General features: G+C 46.7%; 1 protein-coding gene across 11 annotated transcripts in view; it reads left to right on the forward strand.

Annotated features, from left to right (window-relative positions):
• Positions 1-22,329, forward strand: part of LOC119977574 (zinc finger protein DZIP1-like) — a 374,976-nt gene that overhangs the window by 161,941 nt on the left and 190,706 nt on the right. For 10 of the 11 annotated variants that reach the window (XR_005463223.1, XM_038818673.1, XM_038818669.1 and 7 more), the window contains one exon: positions 14,316-14,375. The exons of the other annotated variant lie outside the window; for it this stretch is intronic. Coding sequence is in view for 9 of the 10 variants with exons in the window: in XM_038818673.1 (XP_038674601.1) it covers positions 14,316-14,375 (60 nt within the window). In the remaining variant the exon portion in view is untranslated. The remainder of the gene's footprint in view (positions 1-14,315; positions 14,376-22,329) is intronic. 11 annotated transcript variants of the gene reach the window in all.

Raw genomic sequence — 22,329 nt, forward strand, 5'->3', positions numbered from 1 at the left:
TTTAAACAGAGTTCACTCAGGCTCTACTTGCAGGTGCAGCTTGTTAATTAGTTAATTGGATTTGGCCAGTTTTCAGAGACTGGAATCACAGCATAAAGGTGAGGCAGCTACAGTCCAGACTTTGTTTGGTGCTCCTTTCATCTCATTTCCTCAAAGAGCGAGAAGGGAGCCGGGAGTTTAGAGAGTACAGCTGACTGGGAGCAGAGTCGGAGGGTGGAGTTCCAGTTGGTCCACAGGGCAGCTACATTCTGTAAGGGATGGAGGCTAGGGCAGTTGCATGCTCCTCCTGTAGGATTTGTGGTGGGGGAAACCACCAGTGTCCCCACTGACTACATCTGTGAGAAGTGCACCCAACTCCAGCTCCTCAGAGACCATGTTAGGGAACTGGACCTGGAGCTGGATGACCTTCGGATCATCCGGGAGGCAGAGGGGGTGATAGAGAAGAGTTACAGGGAGGTAGCCACACCCAAGATACAGGAGAAGAGTAGCTGGGTTACACTCGGGGGAAGGAAAACAAACAGGCAGACAGTGCAGGGATCCCTCGTGGTCATTCCCCTTCAAAACAAGTATACCGTTTTGGATGCTGTTGGGGGGGATGACCTACTGGGGGAAGGCCCTAGCAGCCAGGTCTCTGGCACTGAATCTGGCTCTGTGGCTCAGAAGGGAAAGGGGGAGAATAGAAAAGCAATAGTGATAGGAGACTTGATAGTTAAGGGAATGGGTAGGATATTCTGTGGTTGCAAGCGAAACTCCTGGAAGGTATGTTGCCTCCGGGGTGCCAAGGCCAGGGATGTCTCGGATCGAGTTGACAGGATTCCTAACGGGAGGGTGAGCAACCAGAAGTCGTGGTGCACATAGGCACCAACGACATAGCGAAGAAAAGGGATGAGGATCTTAAAAAGTGATTTTAGGGAGTTAGGTTGGAAGCTAAAGAGCAGGACAAGCAGAGTAGTGATCTCAGGATTGCTACCGGTGCCATGTGCAAGTGAGGCAAGGAACAGAGAGCGAGTGCAGCTGAACACATGGCTACAGGGCTAGTGCGGGAGGGAAGGCTTCAGATATGTGGATAATTGGGATATCTTCTGGTGAAGGTGGGAGCTATACAGGAAGGACGGATTGCACCTAAACTGGAGGGGCACCAATATCCTGGGTGGGAGATTTGCTCGAGCTCTTCGGGAGGGTTTAAACTAGTTTGGCAGGGATAGGGACTAGAGCTATGGATCAAAGGATAGGGCAGTGTTGAACAGGTAGAAATAGTCTGTGAGGAAGGATAGACAGTTGATAGGGCAAAGTTGCACTCAGTGGAATGGGTTGAAATGTGCCTGTTTCAATGCAAGGAGTGTCAGGAATAAGGGAGATGAGCTTAGAGAATGAATCAGTGCTTGGAACTATGATGTTGTTGCCATTACAGGGACAAGACACAGTGGCAGGAATGGTTGTTAGATGTTCTGGGGTTTAGATGTTTTAAGAAGAATAGGGAGGGAGGTAAAATAGGAGAGGGGAGTGGCACTATTAATTAGGGAGTACATCACAGCTACGGAAAAGGAGGTAGTTAAGGAGGGTTTGTCTACTGAGTCAGTATGGATGGAAGTCAGAAACAAGAAAGGAGCAGTCACTTTATTGGGAGTTTTCTACAGACCCCCCCCCCCCCCCCCCCCCAATAGCAGCAAAGAGATAGAGGAACAGATTGGGCGGTAAATCTTGGAAAGGTGCAGAAGTAAAAGAGTTGTTGTCATGGGTGACTTCAACTTCCCTAATATTTACTGGAACCTCCTTAGTGCAAATGGTTTGGATGGAGCAGATTTTGTCAGGTGTGTACAGGAAGGATTCCTGACTCAATTCGTAGATAGGGCGACTAGTGGGGAGGCCATATTGGACTTCTTGCTCGGCAACGAACCAGGCCAGGTGTCAGATATCTCGGTGGGAGAGCATTTCGGTGACAGTGACCACAACTCCTTGTCCTTTATCATAGTCATGGAGAGAGATAGGAACAGACAGTATGGGAAGGTATTTAATTGGGGCAGGGGAAATTATACTGCTATTAGACAGGAGCTGAGGAGCATAAAGTGGAAACAATTGTTCTTGGGGAAGTGCACAACAGTAATGTGGGGATTGTTTGAGGGGCACTTGCTGGTGATGTGTTATGTACTCTGGGATAACACAGGCTGCAACTGGATGCAGCTTTAACCAAAAGACATTCCAGACCTTGAAGTTAGTTCAATCTGATTTATTGAACCAGTAGCACAGTTAGCACAGTTCTCTGAGTTCGACTCTCTGCTAACCTAAGTGTGGTTACTCTGTCTGACTGGACCAGACTAGCTCGTAGCCACGTGCTGGAGGTGTGATACTGTACATACACCCTGACTTACTCTGTTGATATTAATCAGTGGAAAGAGGCAGAGTATGAGTGCCTCATGCCTTTTATAGTGAGATACCACCCCTGAGTGTCCTGCCTGCTCATTGGTCATGTCCTGTTCTCTGTGTTCATTAGCTTTTTGTCTGTATATCATTATCTGCATGTTTGCATATCATGACGTGTCTCCTTTTTTTTGTATGTTCTGTTGGCATGTGGGAATGTATTTCCATGTGGTGGCATATACTAACATATGTACAAGCAGCGGCATATGTGAACGTATTTATACGTGAAGGCAGCGAGAAAACAGAACATAGCAAACCAAACAAATGTTCATATATCCAGTCTCTGGGCTTGCGTCTGATCCTTGTCGACTGCCGGAGAGGTGGTGGTGGGGACGACGGCGCCTTGACAGTCGGGATGGAAGCCTGACTGGTGGCCTCATAGTTCGAGGTATCAGGAAGTGGCAAGCCAACGGATGGAAACGGAGAAGAAAGCGGTTGCGGGCAGGCAACCTTGCGCAGTGCCCGTCTGTTTTGTCGCGCAACAGAACCATCAGCCATATGACAACATAGCGAGCAGGGCGCAGCCCGTCGAACAACGACAGCTGGAGCAGACCAGCCACCATCTTGATCCTGACAGTGTCTGCTGGGGATAACACAGGCAAATCGGTGGCATGACCATCATGGCCCTGCTTTTGCTGGTTTCGGAGCTGCTGCACCTTCTACAGCACTGGGATGTGTTATGTACTCTGGGATAACACAGGCTGCAACTGGATGCAGCTTTAACCAAAAGACATTCCAGACCTTGAAGTTAGTTCAATCTGATTTATTGAACCAGTAGCACAGTTCTCTGAGTTCGACTCTCTGCTGACCTAATTGTGGTTACTCTGTCTGACTGGACCAGACTAGCTCTTAGCCACGTGCTGGACGTGTGATACTGTACATACACCCTGACTTACTCTGTAGATGTTCATCAGTGGAAAGAGGAGGAATGTGAGTGCCTCATGCCTTTTATAGTGAGATACCACCCCTGAGTGTCCTGCCTGCTCATTGGTTATGTCCTGTTCTCTGTGTTCATTAGCTGGCTGTGTGTATATCATTAACTGTATGTTTGCATATCATGACAGCTGAGAGTGTTGAATAGTTTTGTCCCACTGAGACGAGAAAGGAATGGTAAGGTGAAGGAGCCTTGGATGACAAGAGAAGTGGAGTTTCTCGTAAGAGGAAGAAATGAAATGAAAATCACTTATTGTCAAGAGTAGGCTTCAATGAAGTTACTGTGAAAAGCCCCTAGTCGCCACATTCCGACGCCTGTCTGGGGAGGCTGGTACGGGAATCGAACCGTGCTGCTGGCCTACTTGGTCTACTTTAAAAGCCAGCGATTTAGCTGAGTGAGCTAAACCAGCTTGCGTAAGGTTGAGGAAGCAAGGATCTGACTCGGCTCTAGAAGGTTACAAGGTAGCCAGGAAGGAACTCAAAAATGGACTGAGGAGAGCTCGAAGGGGGCATGAAAAAGCCCTGGCGGAAGGATTAGGGAAAACCCCAAGGCGTTCTACACTTGTGTGAGAAATAAGAGGATGATCAGAGTGAGAGTAGGGCCTATTTAGGGATAGTGGAGGGAACAAGTGCCGAGAGTCTGAGATGGGGGAGGCCCTAAATTGATATTTTTCTTCAGTATTCACTGGAGAGAGGGACTTTGTTGCTCGTGAGAGCAGTGTAAATCAGGTTAATAGGCTCAAACAGGTTGATAAGAAGGAGGATGTGCTGGAAAGTTTGAAATGCATCAGGATAGATAAGTCCCTTGGGCGTGACGGGATATACCCAAGGTTACTACGGGAAGCGAGGGAGGAGATTTCTGCACTGTTGGCGATGATCTTTGCGTCCTCACACTCCACTGGAATAGTAACGGATGATTGGAGGGAGGTGAATGTTGTTCACCTGTTCAAGAAAGAGAATAGGGAAATCCCTGGGAATTACAAACCAGTCAGTCTTACGTCTGTGGTGAGCAAAATATTGGAAAGGATTCTGAGAGATAGGATTTATGATTATTTAGAAAAACATAGTTTGATTAAAGATAGCCAGATAGTCAGCATGACTTTGTGAGGGGCAGGTCATGCCTCACAAGCCTCATTGAATTCTTTGAGAGTGTGACGAGACACATTGATGAAGGTCGGGCAGTGGATTTGGTGTATATGGATTACAGTAAGGCATTTGATAAAGCTCATTCAGAAAGTTAGGGGGCATGGGATACAGGGAAATTTAGCTGTCTGGATACAGAATTGGCTGGCCGAAAGAAGACAACGAGTGGTGGTGGATGGAAAGTATTCGGCCTGGAGGTCGGTGACCAGTTGTTTTCCTGGAAAGATCTGTTCTGGAACTTCTGCTCTTTGTGGTTTTTATAAATGACTTGGATGAGGAAGTGGAAGGGTGGGTTAGTAAGTTTGCCGATGACACAAAGGTTGGGGGAGTTGTAGATAGTGTTGAGGGTTGTTGCAGATTTCAGCAGGACAGGATGCAGAACTGGGCTGAGAAGTGGCAGATGGAGTTCAACCTAGATAAATGTGAAGTGATTCATTTTGGAAGGTTGAATTTTAATGCTGAATGCAGGGTTAAAGGCAGGATTTTTGGAAGTATGGAGGAACAGAAGGATCTTGAGGTCCACCTACATAGATCCCTCAAAGTTGCCACCCAGGTTGATAGGGTTGTTAGGAAGGCGTATGGTGTGTTGGCTTTCATTAACAGGGGGATTGAGTTTAAGAGCCGCAAGGTTTTGCTGCAGCTTTATAAAACTCTACTTAGACCTCACTTGGAATATTGTGTCCAGTTCTGGTCACATCATGAAAGGAAGGATGTGGATGCTTTGGAGAGAGGGTACAGAGGAGATTTACCAGGATGCTGCCTGGACTGGAGGGCATGTCTTATGAAGAATGGTTGAGGGAGCTCGGGCTTTCTCACTTGGGCGAAGAAGACAGAGAGGTGACTTGGTAGAGGTGTACAAGGTGATGAGAGGCATGGATAGAGTGGACAACCAGACTTTTCCCCAGGGTGTAAATTGCTGTCACGAGGGGACATCATTTTAAGGTGATTGGAGGAAGTTATAGGGGAGATGTCAGAGGTAGGTTCTATACACAGAGAATGGTGGGTGCGTGGAATGCACTGCCAGCAGAGGTGGTGGAGTCGGTCATTTGGGACATTTAAGCGACTCTTGGACAAGCACATGGACAGCAGTAAATTGAAAGGGTGCAGTTTAGGTTGATCTTCGATCAGGATAAATGATCGGCACAACATCGTGGGTTGAAGGGCCTGTACTGTGCTGTACTATTCAATGTTCCATATCTGTCCTGATGATACAGAATCCCCAGAGAGTCCCTTCTCTAACCTTTTTTTTAAATGATCCTCTCAGCTGTAGCAACACTAAAATAGCAAGAGTGGGTCTTGTCCAAACCACATCCGTTGTTCTCCCTGACTTCAGCTTTCTACCTTTCCAATAGCATAACACACAGTATCTATTCTCAGAGACTTGTTTGAACATCAGAATCTGTTTAAAAGCTGCTAAGTAGAAATCTTCCATTCAGAGATAACGTAGAACAGTACAACACAGGAACAGGCCTTTGGCCCTCTAAGCTTGCGCCAAACATGCTGCCCATCTAAATTAAAACCTTCCACACATCCGGGGCCCGTATTCCTATTTTCCCATCCTATTAATATATTTGCCAAGATGCCCCTTAAACGTCGCTATTGTACATGCTTCCACCACCTCCCCCGGCAGTGAGTTCCAGGCATCCACTACCCTTTGTTTTAAAAAAAAAACCTGCATATCTCCTCTAAACTTTGCCCCTCGCGCTTTAAACCTATGTCGCCCAGTATTTGACTTTTCCACACTGGGAATAAGTTTCTGACTATCTACTCATAAGCTGTCAATGCCACTCATAATTTTGTAAAGATGATTGTTTCCTCCAAAAAAATGCACAGACTGACTCAACCCCACTGCAATTAGCTTTTGATTAACCCGTTGATCCTCAACTGCTGTTACAAAACTCAAAATAGTGACCTAAATCAGCAGTCATAGTTTGGGTACTACAGATCCCAGTGAGCCTCAGGACTTCTGCCCAAGTGCAACCGGGAAAGTGGCCCTACGCACATGCGCCGAAGATAAATAAAAAGAGAAGTGAAACTACACAAACTGCAAGTCAGGTAACTTAAGCTGCGCATGCCATGTGGAGAGAGGAACACGGCCTACGCCCGAAAACACATTCTAGAAACCACATAGAAGGGAGTTGAACAAAGACAAGACCAGAGATGGATCCCATTGAGTAAAAGTAAATGATAGGAACAGAGAACAAGGCTCCAAGTTATCGCTGGGGAGTAGACTTGAAACAAAGCAGGCTTGAGAAGAACCGTGAAGAACTGAAAGGGCAACCGAAGGTTGGTGACTCAGTGCTGCGGACAGTAAAGGAAAAGGTACCACATTAGTGTGCTGCTTGGTACAGCCAAAAATCTGACCATGGGGAACTAAATCTTTAGCATTTCTCTCCCTCACATACCCAATGTGGTATGCCTTGGAAGACACTGGCACTGCAATCCAGATGCATGTAACCCACATGCAGCCATTCCTCTGAGACATTTGCTGTAGCGGTCAAAAAAGTACTTTTTTCCAAACGTGTAAACAAAACAGCGATGCACAGTTGCTCCAACATCATCACGAACAACCCCCACTGCACCTCAAAGCCCTCCGCTGACCCCCCAACTCCAACTTAATCTTCTCCAACCGGAAAAAGTTGTACAAGTCTCCCAGCCAGGCCGTATATGACCTCCAAATTAACAGGCTTCTTTGCCGGGCAATTAGACAGGCGGAGGCCACAACATTGGCCCCCTTCCCCTCCAGCAGCCGTGGTACTTCCACTACCCCAAAAATCGCCACCATTTGGGTCCTGCTTAACCTCCACCCCACAATCTTAGTGTCCGAAACACTGCTTTCCAATATCTCTCCAGCTTCTTGCAACCCCAAAACAAGTGCGCATGATTTGCCGTACCCCGCCCACACTTCTTGTACTCATCGGCCACCGGTCCCAGGTTTGATTCCCGGTTTGGGTCACTGTCTGTGTGTAGTTTACACATTCTCCCCGTGTTTACGTCGGTTTCCTCCCACAAGTCCCGAAAGATGTGCTGTTAGGTAATTTGGACGTTCTCAATTCTTCCTCCGTGTACCCGAACAGGCGCTAGAATGTGGCAACTAGGGGCTTTTCACAGTAACTTCATTGCAGTGTTAATGGAAGCCTACTTGTGACAATAAAGATTATTATTATTGAAACAACCCACACATCCTCGCCTGAGTCATATGTACCCTATGTGCCACCTTTTACTCATGCGGGAGGAGGTTGAGTTCACCCTCCGCATCGCCTTGCACCACCATCCCCAGTTTATTTCGTCCCCAAATCCTCCTCCCATTTGTTCTTGATCCTCACCACCTGCCCACGCCGCTCCCCCAAGCACCTGTATCTGTCCCCAATCCTACACTCCCCCAACTCATCCGGGAGCTCCAATAAAGTGTATTCTGGGAACCTGACAAATGCCCTCCATTCTATTCATGCAAAATCCCTCATCTGCACATATCTAAATTCACTTGCCCACGGTAACTCAAACCTCTCCTGCAACTCATCCAGATCTGAAAAGTTCCCTTTCGAGTACAAGTCCCTCACCCACTCCAGCCCACCTCTCCACTTCCCATACATCCCATCCATGTCCCCTGGTTTAAACCTGTGATTCCCACAGAGTGGCATCAACAGCAACATCCCCTCCAACTTAAAATGTCTTCTCAGCTGATTCCACACCCTGACCGTCGACTGTACGTCCAGGCTTCCCAAATACTTCCCCAGAGCTAATAGCTAATAGCCACCAGAGTCCTCAGATTGGATTCCCTACAGGACACCTCCTTCATCCTGACCCACTCCGACACCATACCCCCCTCCCCACCCAATAATAGTACAGCAGATTTGGTAACGCCAACCCCTCTTTCTGGCTGTGTAACAGAGTCCACTTTACCCGTGGCACCTTCCCTACCCAGATGAACTCCAAAATCACTGTCTCCAACTTCCAGAAGGAGACCTCAGGGAGAAAGATTGGGAGGGTCTATAAAACAAACAGGAACCCTGGCAGCACATTCACCTTTACCAGCTGCCCCCTTGCTGCCAAAGTCAGATGTAATGTATCCCATTTGTTAAAAACCTCAGACTGAACAGTCTACTGTTCCCATTTCTTATGGTATTAAATCCAATGACAGGAAAGCTCTCCCAAGCCAACTTGCCCAGTACTTATGTGTTAATCACTTAAAATAAGCTCTGTGCTAATACTCAAAATCAGCTCCCTGGGCAGGATATGTTGATTATATGCTTGACACCAGATTCCCAAAGCAACTGCTCTACTTGGAACTCGGTCATGTCAAGAGATTCCTAGTACAGTGGAAACACTTAAGGATGTACTCAAAAAACCTTGAAGTGGTCAAACATATCCACCACCTCATAGGAGATCCTGGCTCATGTCTGACTGAAATGGAGAAGTCTCTTTCAGGAATGTACTGGGAGACATCATCAGAAGCAAAGTCAAAGAGAGCACACAAACCTGCAATCAGCCCATTTATCCAAACTTTCAAGCATCATCTACCCACATGTGGCAGACTCTGCGGGTCGCGTATTGGATGTTGGGACTTTGATGCTGCTGGTAAAATCCCAGCCTATGCAACTGCTTAATAGTGAACTGAACTGAAATGATGTACAATGAGAAATTGGCACACAGGACCAGTTAGACATTTGTAAAGAGGAGATTACAAAGGTGTAGAGTAAATATCTATCATTAAAATGGAGGCTACTATGGATCAGAAAGTTGTGACAAATGGTACATCGACAAACAGTGATGGTTAGAGTGTGGAACAAGGGGCCAAACAGAGCAAATGCATGAGCAAGAGCAGCATAGGGCGTCGTGAATAGTGTTCTTACTGGGAACAGATCAGTCCGGGGGAGTCGTTGAGTCTTGTAACTGTGGGGAAGAAGCTGTTCCTATGTCTGGACATACGAGTTTTCAGACTCTGTATCTTCTGCCTGATGGAAGAGTCTTGAAGAAGGCAATGTCTGGGTGGGAGGGGTCTCTGATAATACTGTCTGCCTTCCTGAGGCAGCGGGAGATGTACACAGAATCAATGCGGGGGTGGCAGGCTTGTGTGATGCGTTGGGCTGAGTTCACCACACTGCAGTTTCTTGCGATCTTGGACCGAGCAGTTGCCATATCAAGCTGTGATGCAGCCGGCTAGGATGCTCTCTATCGCACATCTGCAGAGGTTTGTGAGAGTCGATGCAGACATGCCAAATTTCTTTAGCTTCTGTAGGAAGTAAAGACGTTGTCGGGGCTTTCTTGACTGTGGCATCAAAGTGAGTGGACCAGGGCAGACTCTTGGTGAAGTTGACCCCCAGGAACTTAAAGATATCGACCATCTCCACTTCGGGGCCATTGATGCAGACGGATGTGTGTGTCGTGCTACGCTTCCTGAAGTCGATGATCAGTTCCTTGGTCTTTCCGACATTTAGAGAGAGGTTGTTTTTGGTACACCATGCAACCAAGTGATTTATCTCCCTTCTGTCGTCTGGAGAAGGTAGTCAAGAAGGCATACGGCATGCTTGCCTTCATCGACCGGGGCATTGAGTATAAAAATTAGCAAGTCATGCTACAGCTGTATAGAACCTTAGTTTGGCCACTTTTGGAATATTCTGGTCACCAGACTACCAGAAGGATGTGGTGGCTTTGGGACGGTGTGATGGCACAGTGGTTAGCACTGCTGCCTCACAGCTTCAGGGACCCTGTCTTATGGAGTTTGAACTTCACTGCACTGGGCAGACTGCGAGCAGCGGGCGAATTAGGGGACGGTAACTGCGCCAACGTGTGCTGTCGACTGCTAGAGGAGGTAAAGGCCCCGCTGGATGAGTCATGAGAAAAGTGGGAAGAGGGGCTGGACATGGAGTTGGGGGAGGACTCTGGATTGAAGCAATATATAGGGCGAACCCCACCTCCTCATGGTTAGGGCTGAGGCTAACAAAGCTAAAGGTGGTACGCAGAGCGTACCTGACCAGGAAATACATGAGTAGGTTCTTCGCAGAGGTGGAGGACAAATGTGAATGGTGCCAAGGAGACCAGCCAACCACATCCACATGTTCTGGGCCTGCCCCAAACTTTTTGGGTACTGGAACGCCTTTTGTGAAGCCGTATCCAGGGTTGTGGAAGCAAGGGTGGAGCCATGCCCAATGGTGGCGGTTTTCTGTGTCTCAGAACAGCCAAATCTCTTTACGAGTAGAGCCACAGATGTCCTATCCTTTGCCTTCCTGATCACCTGCTGCAGACTCCTGCTCGGCTGGAGATCAGCAGCGTCACCCAACCGGCTGTCGCCCTGGCAGAATTCCTCAAATTGAAGAAAATAAAATTTGCCCTTCGAAAAACGGAGAAAGTTTCCACAATACATGGAAGCAATCTACCTGCCCCTCTGAGGACCTGGCATCCTTAAAGCTTAAACCCCTCTTAAAGGCATCATCCATCCCACCCCACTAAGACATCAGCAAAAACACACCAAAGGGAACCCCTCCCCATGAAACTCCCCAGAGGACCTGCACTGCTCGGCCATGTCCCTCACCACCAGGGGGCTATACTTAGCTGTGCGCCCGGGTGTTGTCATCACAACTAGTTTTCGTTTTTGAAAATCAGTAATGATTCGTGCTAGCCGCAGTAGTGGTATTGCGGTATTATGCCCCAAATTGGATTTTTGTTTTAAATGTATTTTATTCCAAACAATACAAAAGTTTCCACGATCATAAAAACCCACGCAACCATATTTGTAGACAGTTTGTGATTTTATATCCTTATAAATTAACAAATTTTATTCCCAAAACAACCCCCCATCCCCTCCCCTTCATTAGTTGCTGCCGACAAACAGATCTTTGAAAATTGAAACAAACAGCCTTCATCTTGAGTGGAATCTTTCCACTGACCCCCTGAGGGCAAATTTAATTTTCACCATTTGCAGAAATTCTGCTTCATCTCCCAACCATGGCAAAGCACCGTCAACCTCCAACCAACGAGTGTCATATGAGAGTACCTTTAAGAAATGGGTGTTTATCAAATAAGTGTAGTGGGTGTACCTTTAAGAAATGTGTGTTTGCCAAATAGCTGCAGTGATGTCAGAGTGTGGGTGGAGCTGGGTTGTCTGCTTTTATTTTCACTTTGAACAAAAGCTGGTGTGTGTCTGTGAGTTTAAGTTTTGTTTTCAGAGGGAAGAGCTGCAGTGAAAGCCAGCAGATATGCATGGATATCTCTACAAGTTCAAGAGTGTTCATTTGGGTTATTTCAAAGTGATAACTGCTCTCAGTAGAGAATTTAAACCTGATCTCTGTGTTAAAGAGGGTACTTGTCTTATTGATGTTGGAAGGAAAGATTAAGGGTTACTTATAAAGCACTGTATTCTTTGGGAGAAGTATTTTAAGATGTTTACTGTGTGTGTTTAAAAATGTTAAAGAGATTCATGGAATAAATATTGTTTTTTTTTGTTTAAACATACGTTTAGCTCTCTGTTGCACCACAGCTGTAAAGTGGGCCCTTGTGCTCTCCATAACCAAAATCTGTTCAAAGTTATGGGTCAGGTGAACTCCATGATAAACTTTGGGGTTCTCTAAAGCCTGGCCTGTAAAATTAGTAACCGCCGCTGGACAATCAGAGCGATGAAATCCACGACATCGGATCCCTTCACCTTCCGGCAGCTCCAGTAATTATGATGCACCAACAATTGCCACCAAAGGACACGGTGAGATTCACCCCCACGATCATCGACAGAGTCTAAAACACGGATGTCCAGAACTCAAACCATTTTTGGGCAAGGCCGAAACAGATGTACGTGATTCGCTGTCGCCCTCTGTGCCCCTCTCACACCTATTCTCCACACTTGGGAAAAACCCACTCGTACGCATCTAGTCATATGAGCCCCAGGAACCACTTTAAATTAAACCTGGCTCGGACTCATCCTGACGCAGGAGGATGTCGAGTTCACCGAGTACAGCATTTCACTCCAGACCCTTATCCCCAGTGCCACTCCCAGCTCCTCCTTCCACTTCCCCTTTATATTTTCTAATGGAGCCTCCCAGTCTCTAGCAACCATCCATCTGAGATCTTCCCTTCCCCAGCTCTTGCCTCGGGAGCTGAGGAAATGAAAAAATCTCTTTGCGGACAAAGTCCCACACCTGCATGTACCTAAATTCACTCCCACTTGGGAGCAGATATTTCTCCTTCAACTCCTCCAGCACTGCAAACCTACCCTCCACACACAGATCCCTGATCTTCTCGATCCGCTCTCTCCTCCAGCTCCTTTCAGTTGCGTCCATCCTCAAATTATTTTCACACATTGGTGACAGTACCGAAATGCCCCCCGATCCAAAGTGCCATCTTGAGCTGATTCCAAATTTTAAGTGATGATTACAAGAGATGGGATACATGCAGGGAGGCATCACTGAACATCAAGCTTATTCTGTATGGGTTCTGCAACAAGATGGTCCTATATAACCCACACTCCAATGGATCCTTCCACTTTGGGATGAGCGTGATCGATGCCTCTGTCAACGTCTCTAGCAACTCTCCCTTCTCCAACATCTAAAGAACAAAGAAAAGTACAGCACCCAGGAACAGGTCCCCAAGCCTGCGCAGACCATGCTGCCCGTCTAAACTAAAATCTTCTACACTTCCGGGGTCCGTATTCCTTTATTCCCATCCTATTCATGTATTTGTCAAGATACCCTTTAATGTCACTATCGACCCTGCTTCCACCACCTCCTCCGGCAGCAAGTTCCAGGCACCCACTACCGTCTGGAAAAAAAACTTGCCTCGTACATCTCCTCTAAACCTTGCCCCTCACACCTTTAATCTATGCCCCCCCGAGTAATTGACCTCTCTACCCTGGGAAAAAGCCTCTGACTATCCACTCTGTCTATGCCCCTCATAATTTTGTAGACCTCTGTCAGGTCGCCCCTCGACCTTCGTCGTTCCACTGAGAACAAACCGAGTTTATTCAACCTCTTTTCATAGCTAATGCCCTCCATACCAGGCAACATCCTGGTAAATCTCTTCTTCACCCTCTCTAAAGCCTCCACATCCTTCTGGTAGTGTGGCAACCAGAATTGAACACTATACTCCAAGTGTGGCCGAACTAAGGTTCTATACAGCTGCAACATGACTTGCCAATTCTTATACTCAATGCCCCGGCCAATGAAGGCAAGCATGCCGTATGCCTTCTTGACTACTTTCTCCACCTGTGTTGCCCCTTTCAGTGACCTGTGGACCTGTACACCTAGATCTGTCTGACTTTCAATACTCTTGAGGGTATCAAAAGGTCTGTTCCTGTGCTGTACATTTCTTTGTTCTTTGTTCTGAACTCCACTTTCTGCTTTATCTCCATAACCCTTGATTCCTTTACTGATTAAAAATTTGTCTATCTCAGCTTTGAACAGACTTAACGACTCTGCCTTTCCATCTCTCTGCTGTAAAGAATTCCATAGATTTGCTACCTCAGATGAAATTACTCCTCACCTGTCTTAAATGGGTGACCCCTTGCTCTGAGATTATTATGCACTCTGCTGCTAGACTCTCCAACAAGGGAAAATAAGTGAATACTGAACCCAGTGCCAGGACTTGGTTCAAGCAAATTGCAAATGAACTCACAAGAAGATGTAATTTCTCCAACTGAGTGATAGAACCTGACACTATTATGTGTGGAAGTTAATTGCTTCTACAGTAGATTTTGCTGCTCACCTCGCATATTACTCGATCATTGAGTCTGTTGATGCAGTACATAAAATAATTGTTTTTTTATTGCCTTTGCTTTCTTTCTTGTCTGTGCTTACCACCTTCCTCTGTCTATCCTGTGTTTGGCTGGATATTAGAGCAACCAGTGGCAAAATGTAAACTGGAACCTATAAAGGAGCTTAATGAGGAAAATGAAGGTAAATCTCCATTTTAAAAAAAAATTAGAATGCACAATTACGGTTTGCATCTACCATCTCACCTTAGTCCAGTGGTTGTATGTGAATGCATTGGTACCATCCTCATTATAAATAAGGATAATAATTTGACAGTAATTTGTCATCGCCTGAAGTTGCAAAGACATAGACACCTCCATCTAGATTAATTACCATTCTATGAAACTATTCAAGCTCATTAATATAAATGAACATAGCATAAGAAAAGGAGCATGTGGGCGGCACGGTAGCATTGTGGTTAGCACTGCTGTCTCACAGCACCAGGGACCTGGGTTCACTTTGGGCTTGGGTAACTCTCTGTGGGGTTCTCCAGGTACTCCAGTTTCCTCCCACAGTCCAAAGCTGTGCAGTTTAGGTGGATTGGCCATGATAAAAACGCCCCATATTGTCCAGGGATGCGAAGATTAGGATAAGGGGTTATTGGGAAGTGGATTTGGGTGGAGTGCTCTTTCAGAGGGTAGGTGCAGACCTAATGGGCCAAATGGCCTCCTGCACTGAAGGAATTCTATGATTCTACGATTCTATGAACACCATACATCCGATAAAGCTCTAACATTCAATACAATCATGTTTGAACCTGGGCTTCAAATCAACTCTCCCACCCACTACCATATTCTTTGGGGGTTTTTTTGGGAGACCAAAAATCTGTCTCCCTCAACCTTAAATTATAGCACATATGTAGTTCTCTGGGGTAGAGAATTCCAAATATTCTCATCCCTTCAAGTGAAGAAATGTCTCCTCATCACAGTCCTAAATGATTGGCCCCTTATCCTCAAACTATTCTCGGTTCACCAGCCTGGAGTAACAATATTTTAGTATTTACCCTGTCAAACCCTGTGTTTCATAGAAACATAGAAAATAGGAGCAGGAGGAGACCATTTAACCCTTCGAGCCTGCTCCGCCATTGATTATGATCATGTTTGATCATCCAACTCAAAAGCATAATCCCGCTTTCCCCCCATATCCTTTGATCCCCTTCACTCTATGTGCTATATCTAACTACTTCTTGAAAATGTGCAATGTTTTGGCCTCAACAGCTTCAAAGGGTTCCACAGGCTCACTGCTCTCTGGGTGAAGAAATTTCACCTCATCTCTGATCTAAATGGTCTCCCCGTATCCTCAGACTGATCCCTGGTTCTGGACATACCCACTGTCGGGAACATCCTTCCTGCATCAATCATGTCTAGTCCTATTAAATTTTATTGGTTTCTATGAGATCACCTTCATTCCTCTAAACTCCAGCCAATGCAACCCTAAACGATTCAGTCTATCCTCGTGCGTCAGTCCCACCATCGCAGGAATCAGTCTGGTAAACCTTTGCTGCACTCCCTCTATAGTAAAAACATCCTTCCTCAGATAAGGAGACCAAAACTGCACATACTCCGACTGTGATCTCACCAAGGCCTGTCTCGCGATGAAGGCCAACATACCATTTGCCTTCTTTACCTCCATGCTTGCCTTCAGTTTACTCGTGTACGAGGACATCCAGGTTTCAATGATATCACCTCTCATTCTTCTAATCTCCCCCCCCCCAGGCTGGCACCCAAGTGGACTGCCAGGGCATGCAGGTGGCAACAGAAGTGCCAGGGTACCATCCTGCCCAAAGGGCATGCACCTGGGCACCTCCAATCCCCTGGGGGACCCCCACGAATGCTTATCATCTGGTCCACATTTGTGGAGACCTGTACTAAACGATGCTCGCCCAAAGTCTCCGAGGAAAAGGGGATAGATCCCAGTGCCTCGGGTGCCTCGCTCTAATATGCAGATTTGCCAAAACAATTAAATCTTGTAAGGCATCCCGAGCTGGATAGATCACAGGTGCGGGGTCTCGCAGCTTGTATCGGCCACGTTGCGCCTTGGCACGCCTCTTTTCGGCCCTCTGTGGCCGTTTGGTCACACCCTATAATAGTGACTTGGATGAAGAGACCAAATGTATGGTTGCTAGATTCGTTGAGACACCAAGGTAGTACGGAAAGTAAGTTTTCAAGAGAATATACAAAGCCTATAAAGGGATTCAGATAGGTAAGTGGGCAAAAGTTTAACAGATGGAGTATAGGGAAAATATGAATTTGTCCAGTTTGGCAGGAAGAATCGAAAAGCAGAATATCATTAGAATAGAGAGAGACTGCAGAACTCTACAATACAGAGGGATCTTGGTGTCCTGCTACATGACTCAGAAAAAAATAGTATATAGGTACAGCACGTGATTAGGAATGCAAGTTAAATATTAGCAATTATTTCAAGGGAAATTGAGTATAAAAGTAGGGAAGCATTGCTCAAGTTGCACATGCCCTTAGATAATAATAATCTTTATTAGTGTCACAAGTAGGCTTACATTAACACTGCATTAAAGTTAGTGTGAAAATCCCCTAGTCGCCACACTCCGGTACCTGTTCGGGTAACTGAGGGAGAATTCAGTATGTCCAATTCATCTAACAAGCATGTCTTTGGTGACTTGTGGGAGGAAACCCATGCAGACACGGGGATCGTCCAGACTCCGGACAGTGACCCAAGTCCGGAAGCGAATCCGGGTCCCTGGTGCTGTGAAGCAACAGTGCGATCCACTGTGCTACTGTGCTGCCCTTGGGCAGGTAGACTGCATCTGGAGCACTGTGTACAACTTTGGTCACCATACTTTTTTTATAAAAGTCCTTTTTTTGTTCTTCCTGTCCCCACTCACCCAGGAGAGAGAGAGAGAGTGAGGCTTTTGTGCAGTCTCTTTGGCCTTGCCTCGTGGTGGTCGCTGCCGGTTGCCAGGGGGGGGTTTGGTTGGGTCGGTCCCCGCTGCTCGGTCCCCGCTGCTCCGTTTGGGCTCCTGCACTTCGCACCCCGCGTCCTCCTGGTGGGGGTGGTTAGGTCGCTGGTCGCTGCCGCCGGCTGTGCCCCGCTTCGGTCCTGGCCTGCGTGGGGGGGGGGGGGGGGGGGGGGGAGGTGGACCTGCCGCCGCCGCTGAACCGCTGCTGCCGCCGCCGAACCGCTCCTGCTGCCGCCGCCGAGGATCCTCTGCCGACAGGTTTGTTGGGGGGGAGGGGGAGGGAGGGGGGGTGGCTTCTTCCCTTCCCTGCTCTTTGCCGCTGCAGAGAGAAAGGCCCCGACTTCGTTACCCTGCGGGAGCCCCTCTCCGTGCGACCGACCCGCTTGCCGACCGGAAGTCCCTTGGTCACCATACTTAGCAAAGGATATAATTGCATTAGATGCAGTTCAGAGAGGGTTCACTCAGCTGATTCCTGGGATGAAGGGATTTATTGTTTTGAGAAAAGATTGAGCAGGTTAACTCCATTGGAGTTAAGGAAAATGAGGTGATCTCATTAAAACATATCAAGAGGTAACTTGACAAGGGTGGGAGTGTCTAAAACTAGGGGACACAGTTTAAAAATGAGAGGTCTTCCATTATGTGATGAAGAGATTTTTTTTCCCCTGAGGGTTGTTAGTCTGTGGAATTCTCTTCTTCACAGAAGTGGGCACAGTGATAAGTCTCACAACACCGGGTTAAAGTCTGTCATGTGAGAGTACCTTTTAAGAAATGGGGGTTTATTGAATAGCTGTAGTGGGTGTACATAGAACATAGAAAAATACAGCACAGAACAGGCCCTTCGGCCCATGATGTTGTGCCAAACTTTTGTCCAAGATTAAGAACAAATTAATCTACACCCCATCATTCTACCGTAATCCACGTACCTATCCAATAGCCGTTTCAAGGTGCCTAATATTTCCGACTCAACTACTTCCACAGGCAGTGCAATCCATGCACCCACTACTCTCTCTAAAGAACCTACCTCTGACATCCCCCCCTATATCTTCCAGCATTTATCTTAAATGTATGTCCCCTTGTAATGGTTTGTTCCACCCGGGGAAAAAGTCTCTGACTGTCTACTCTATCTATTGCCCTGATCATCTTATAAACCTCTATCAAGTCGCCCCTCATCCTTCTCCGTTCTAACAAGAAAAGGCTGAGCACCCTCAACTTTTCCTCGTAAGACCTACTCTCCATTCCAGGCAACATCCTGGTAAATCTCCTTTGCACCTTTTCCAAAGCTTCCACATCCTTCCTAAAATGAGGCGACCGGAACTGCACACAGTACTCCAAATGTGGCCGTACCAAGGTTTTGTCCAGCTCCATCATCACCTCACGGCTCTTAAATTCAATCCCTCTGGTAATGAACGCTAGCACACCATAGGCCTTCTTCACAGCTCTATCCACTTCAGTGGCAACTTTCAAAGATCTCTCTGCTCCTCCACATTGCCAAGAACCCTACCGTTAACCCTGTATTCCGCATTCATAATTGTCCTTCCAAAATGGACAATCTGACACTTTTCAGGGGTAAACTCCATCTGCCACTTCTCAGCCCAGCTCTGCATCCTATCTATGTCTCTTTGCAGCCGACAACAGCCCTCCTCACTATCCACAACTCCACCAATCTTCGTACCGTCTGCAAATTTACTGACGCACCCTTCAACTCCCTTATCCAATTCATTAATGAAAATCACAAACAGCAGAGGACCGAGAACTGATCCCTGCGGTACGCCACTGGTAACTGGGCTCCAGGCTGAATATTTGCCATCCATCACCACTCTCTGACTTCTATCGGTTAACCAGTTTGTTATCCAACTGGCCAAATTTCCCACTATCCCATGCTCCTTACTTTCTGCATAAGCCTAACATGGAGAACCTTATCAAATGCCTTACTAAAATCCATGTACACCACATCCCATGCTTTACCTTCATCCACATGCTTGGTCACCTCCTCAAAGAATTCAGTGAGAATTCAATAAGACTTGTGATGCAAGACAGATGGAATACAATGTTGACAAAGGGGCCTCACGGTAGCATGGTGGTTAGCATCAATGCTTCACAGCTCCAGTGGTCCCAGGTTCGATTCCCGGCTGGGTCACTGTCTGTGTGGAGTCTGCACGTCCTCCCCGTTTGTGCGTGGGTTTCCTCCGGGTACTCCGGTTTCCTCCCACAGTCCAAAGATGTGCGGGGTAGGTGGATTGGCCATGCTAAATTGCCCGTAGTGTAAGGTTAATGGGGGGATTGTTGGGTTACCGGGTATATGGATTTAAGTAGGGTGATCATTGCTCGGCACAACATCGAGGGCCGAAGGGCCTGTTCTGTGCTGTACTGTTCTATTCTAAATGTGAGGTTATCCATTTTGGTAGGAATAACAGCAAATGGGATTATTATTTAAACGATAAAATATTAAAGCATGCCGCTGTGCAGAGAGACCTGGGTGTGCTAGTGCATGAGTCACAGAAAGTTGGTTTACAGGTGCAACAGGTGATTAAGAAGGCAAATGGAATTTTGTCCTTCATTGCTAGAGGGATGGAGTTCAAGACTAGGGAGGTTATGTTGCAATTGTACAAGGTGCTGGTGAGGCCACACCTGGAGTATTGTGTTCAGTTTTGGTGTCCTTGAGAAAGGACATACTGGCATTGGAGGGAGTGCAGAGGAGATTCACTAGGTTAATCCCAGACCTTAAGGGGTTGGATTATGAGGAGAGGTTGAGTAGACGGGGACTGTACTCGTTGGAATTTAGAAGGATGAGGGGGGATCTTATAGAAACATTTAAAATTATGAAGGGAATAGAAAGGATAGATGTGGGCAGATTGTTTCCACTGGCGGGTGAAAGCAGAATTAGGGGACATAGCCTCAAAATAAGGGGAAGTAGATTTAAGACTGAGTTTAGGAGGAACTTCTTCACCCAAAGGGTTGTGAATCTATGGAATTCCTTGCCCAGTGAAGCAATTGAGGCTCCTTCATTAAATGTTTTTAAGGTAAAGATAGATAGTTTTTTGTAGAATAAAGGGATTAAAGATTATGGTGTTCGGGCTGGAAAGTGGAGCTGAGTCCACAAAAGATCAGCCATGATCTCATTGAATGGCGGAGCAGGCTCAAGGGGCCAGATAACCTACTCCTGCTCCTAGTTCTTATGTTTTAAGACCTACCCCTCACAAATCCGTGCTGACTAGCCCTAATCAAGCAGTGTCTTTCCAGATGCTCAGAAATCCTATCCCTCAGTACCCTTTCCATTACTTTGCCTACCACCGAAGTAAGACTAACTGGCCTGTAATTCCCAGGGTTATCCTTATTCCTTTTTTTGAACAGAGGCACGATATTCGCCACTCTCCAATCCCCTGGTACCTTCCCTGTTGACAGTGAGGACGAAAAGATCATTGCCAACAGCTCTGCAATTTCATCTCTTGCTTCCCATAGAATCCTTGGATATATCCCGTCAGGCCTGGGGGACTTGTCTATCCTCAAGTTTTTCAAAATGCCCTTGAGCTTACCAGTCTGTTTCACACTGTCCTCTCCAACAAAATGGCCACTCTCATTCGTAAATACTGAAGAACAGTACTCGTTCAAGACCTCTCCTATCTCTTCTGACTCAATACACAATCTCCCGCTACTGTCCTTGATCGGATCCACCCTCGCTCTAGTCATTGTCATATTTCTCACATATGTGTAAAAGGCCTTGGGGTTTTCCTTGATTCTACCCGCCAACGATTTTTCATGCCCTCTCTTAGCTCTCCTAATCCCTTTCTTCAGTTCCCTCCTGGCTATCTTGTATCCCTCCAGCGCCTGTCTGAACCTTGTTTCCTCAGCCTTACATAAGTCTCCTTCTTCCTCTTAACAAGACATTCAACCTCTCTTGTCAACCATGGTTCCCTCACTCGACCATCTCTTCCCTGCCTGACGGAGACATACATATCAAGGACACGTAGTATTTGTTCCTTGAACAAGTTCCACATTTCAATTGTGTCCTTCCCTGACTGCCTATGTTCCCAACTTATGCACTTCAGTTCTTGTCTGACAGCATTGTATTTACCCTTCCCCCAATTGTAAACCTTGCCCTGTTACACGCACCTATACCTCTCCATTACTAAAGTGAAAGTCACAGAATTGTGGTCACTATCTCCAAAATGCTCCCCCACTAACAAATCTATCACTTCACCTGGTGCATTACCAAGTACCGAATCCAATATGGCCTCCCCTCTGGTCGGACAATCTACATACTGTATTAGAAAAGCTTCCTGGACACACTGCAGGCCGCTTAATTGCTCATCCTTCAACAAATATTCAAACCCTCCACCACTGAACAGTGGCAGCCGTGTGTACCATCTACAAGATGCACTGCGGTAACTCACCAAGGTTCCTTAGACAGCACCTTCCAAATCCACGAAAACTACCATCTAGAAGGACAAGGGCAACAGATACCTGGGAACCCCACCACCTGGAGGTTCCCCTCCAAGTCACTCACCACCCAGACTTGGAAATATATCGCTGTTCCTTCAATTCGCTGGGGCAACATCCTGGATCTCCCTCCCTAAAGCACAGTGGATGTACCTACATCTCGAGGACTGCAGCGGTTCAAGAAGGCAACTCACCAACATCTTCTGAAGGGCAACTAGGGATGGGCAATAAATGCTGGCCTAACCAGTGATGCCCACATCCTGTAAATTAAGAAAAAAGTTGACCTGATGCAATAGTGACTAATAATCCTCATGAAGATAATTTGCAACATTCCTTCTTTGCTGGTACTAATTCATATCGATTACCATTGATATTGGTTTCCTGCAGGTAACAATAGTTGGTGGCGATCCCATATGACAATTCCTTGGAGGAACTGATTCTTTCCGAGGATGCATGTTCACATACATCAGTTCAGATATTCACAATTGCAGCAGTAGAAGCTGTCTCTGAATTCCAACATGTCTTATACCTTAAATAGGATGCCTTAGCCTTTCCGTGTCTCACTAATTTGCAGCAAAGTGATCCCCAGCAGAGTAGTAGCAGTGAATTGTGGCTGGATCATGAAATTAATGATGGTAAAAGAGGACCAGGAAATGGGAACGCCACTCAAAGTGATTCCATTTCTTTGTGTTGGCTTCCTGTCCCCCTAAGTCTGTACCAGCATGC

This window comes from Scyliorhinus canicula, chromosome 14 (assembly GCF_902713615.1).
Source record: "Scyliorhinus canicula chromosome 14, sScyCan1.1, whole genome shotgun sequence".
NCBI lineage: Eukaryota > Metazoa > Chordata > Chondrichthyes > Carcharhiniformes > Scyliorhinidae > Scyliorhinus > Scyliorhinus canicula.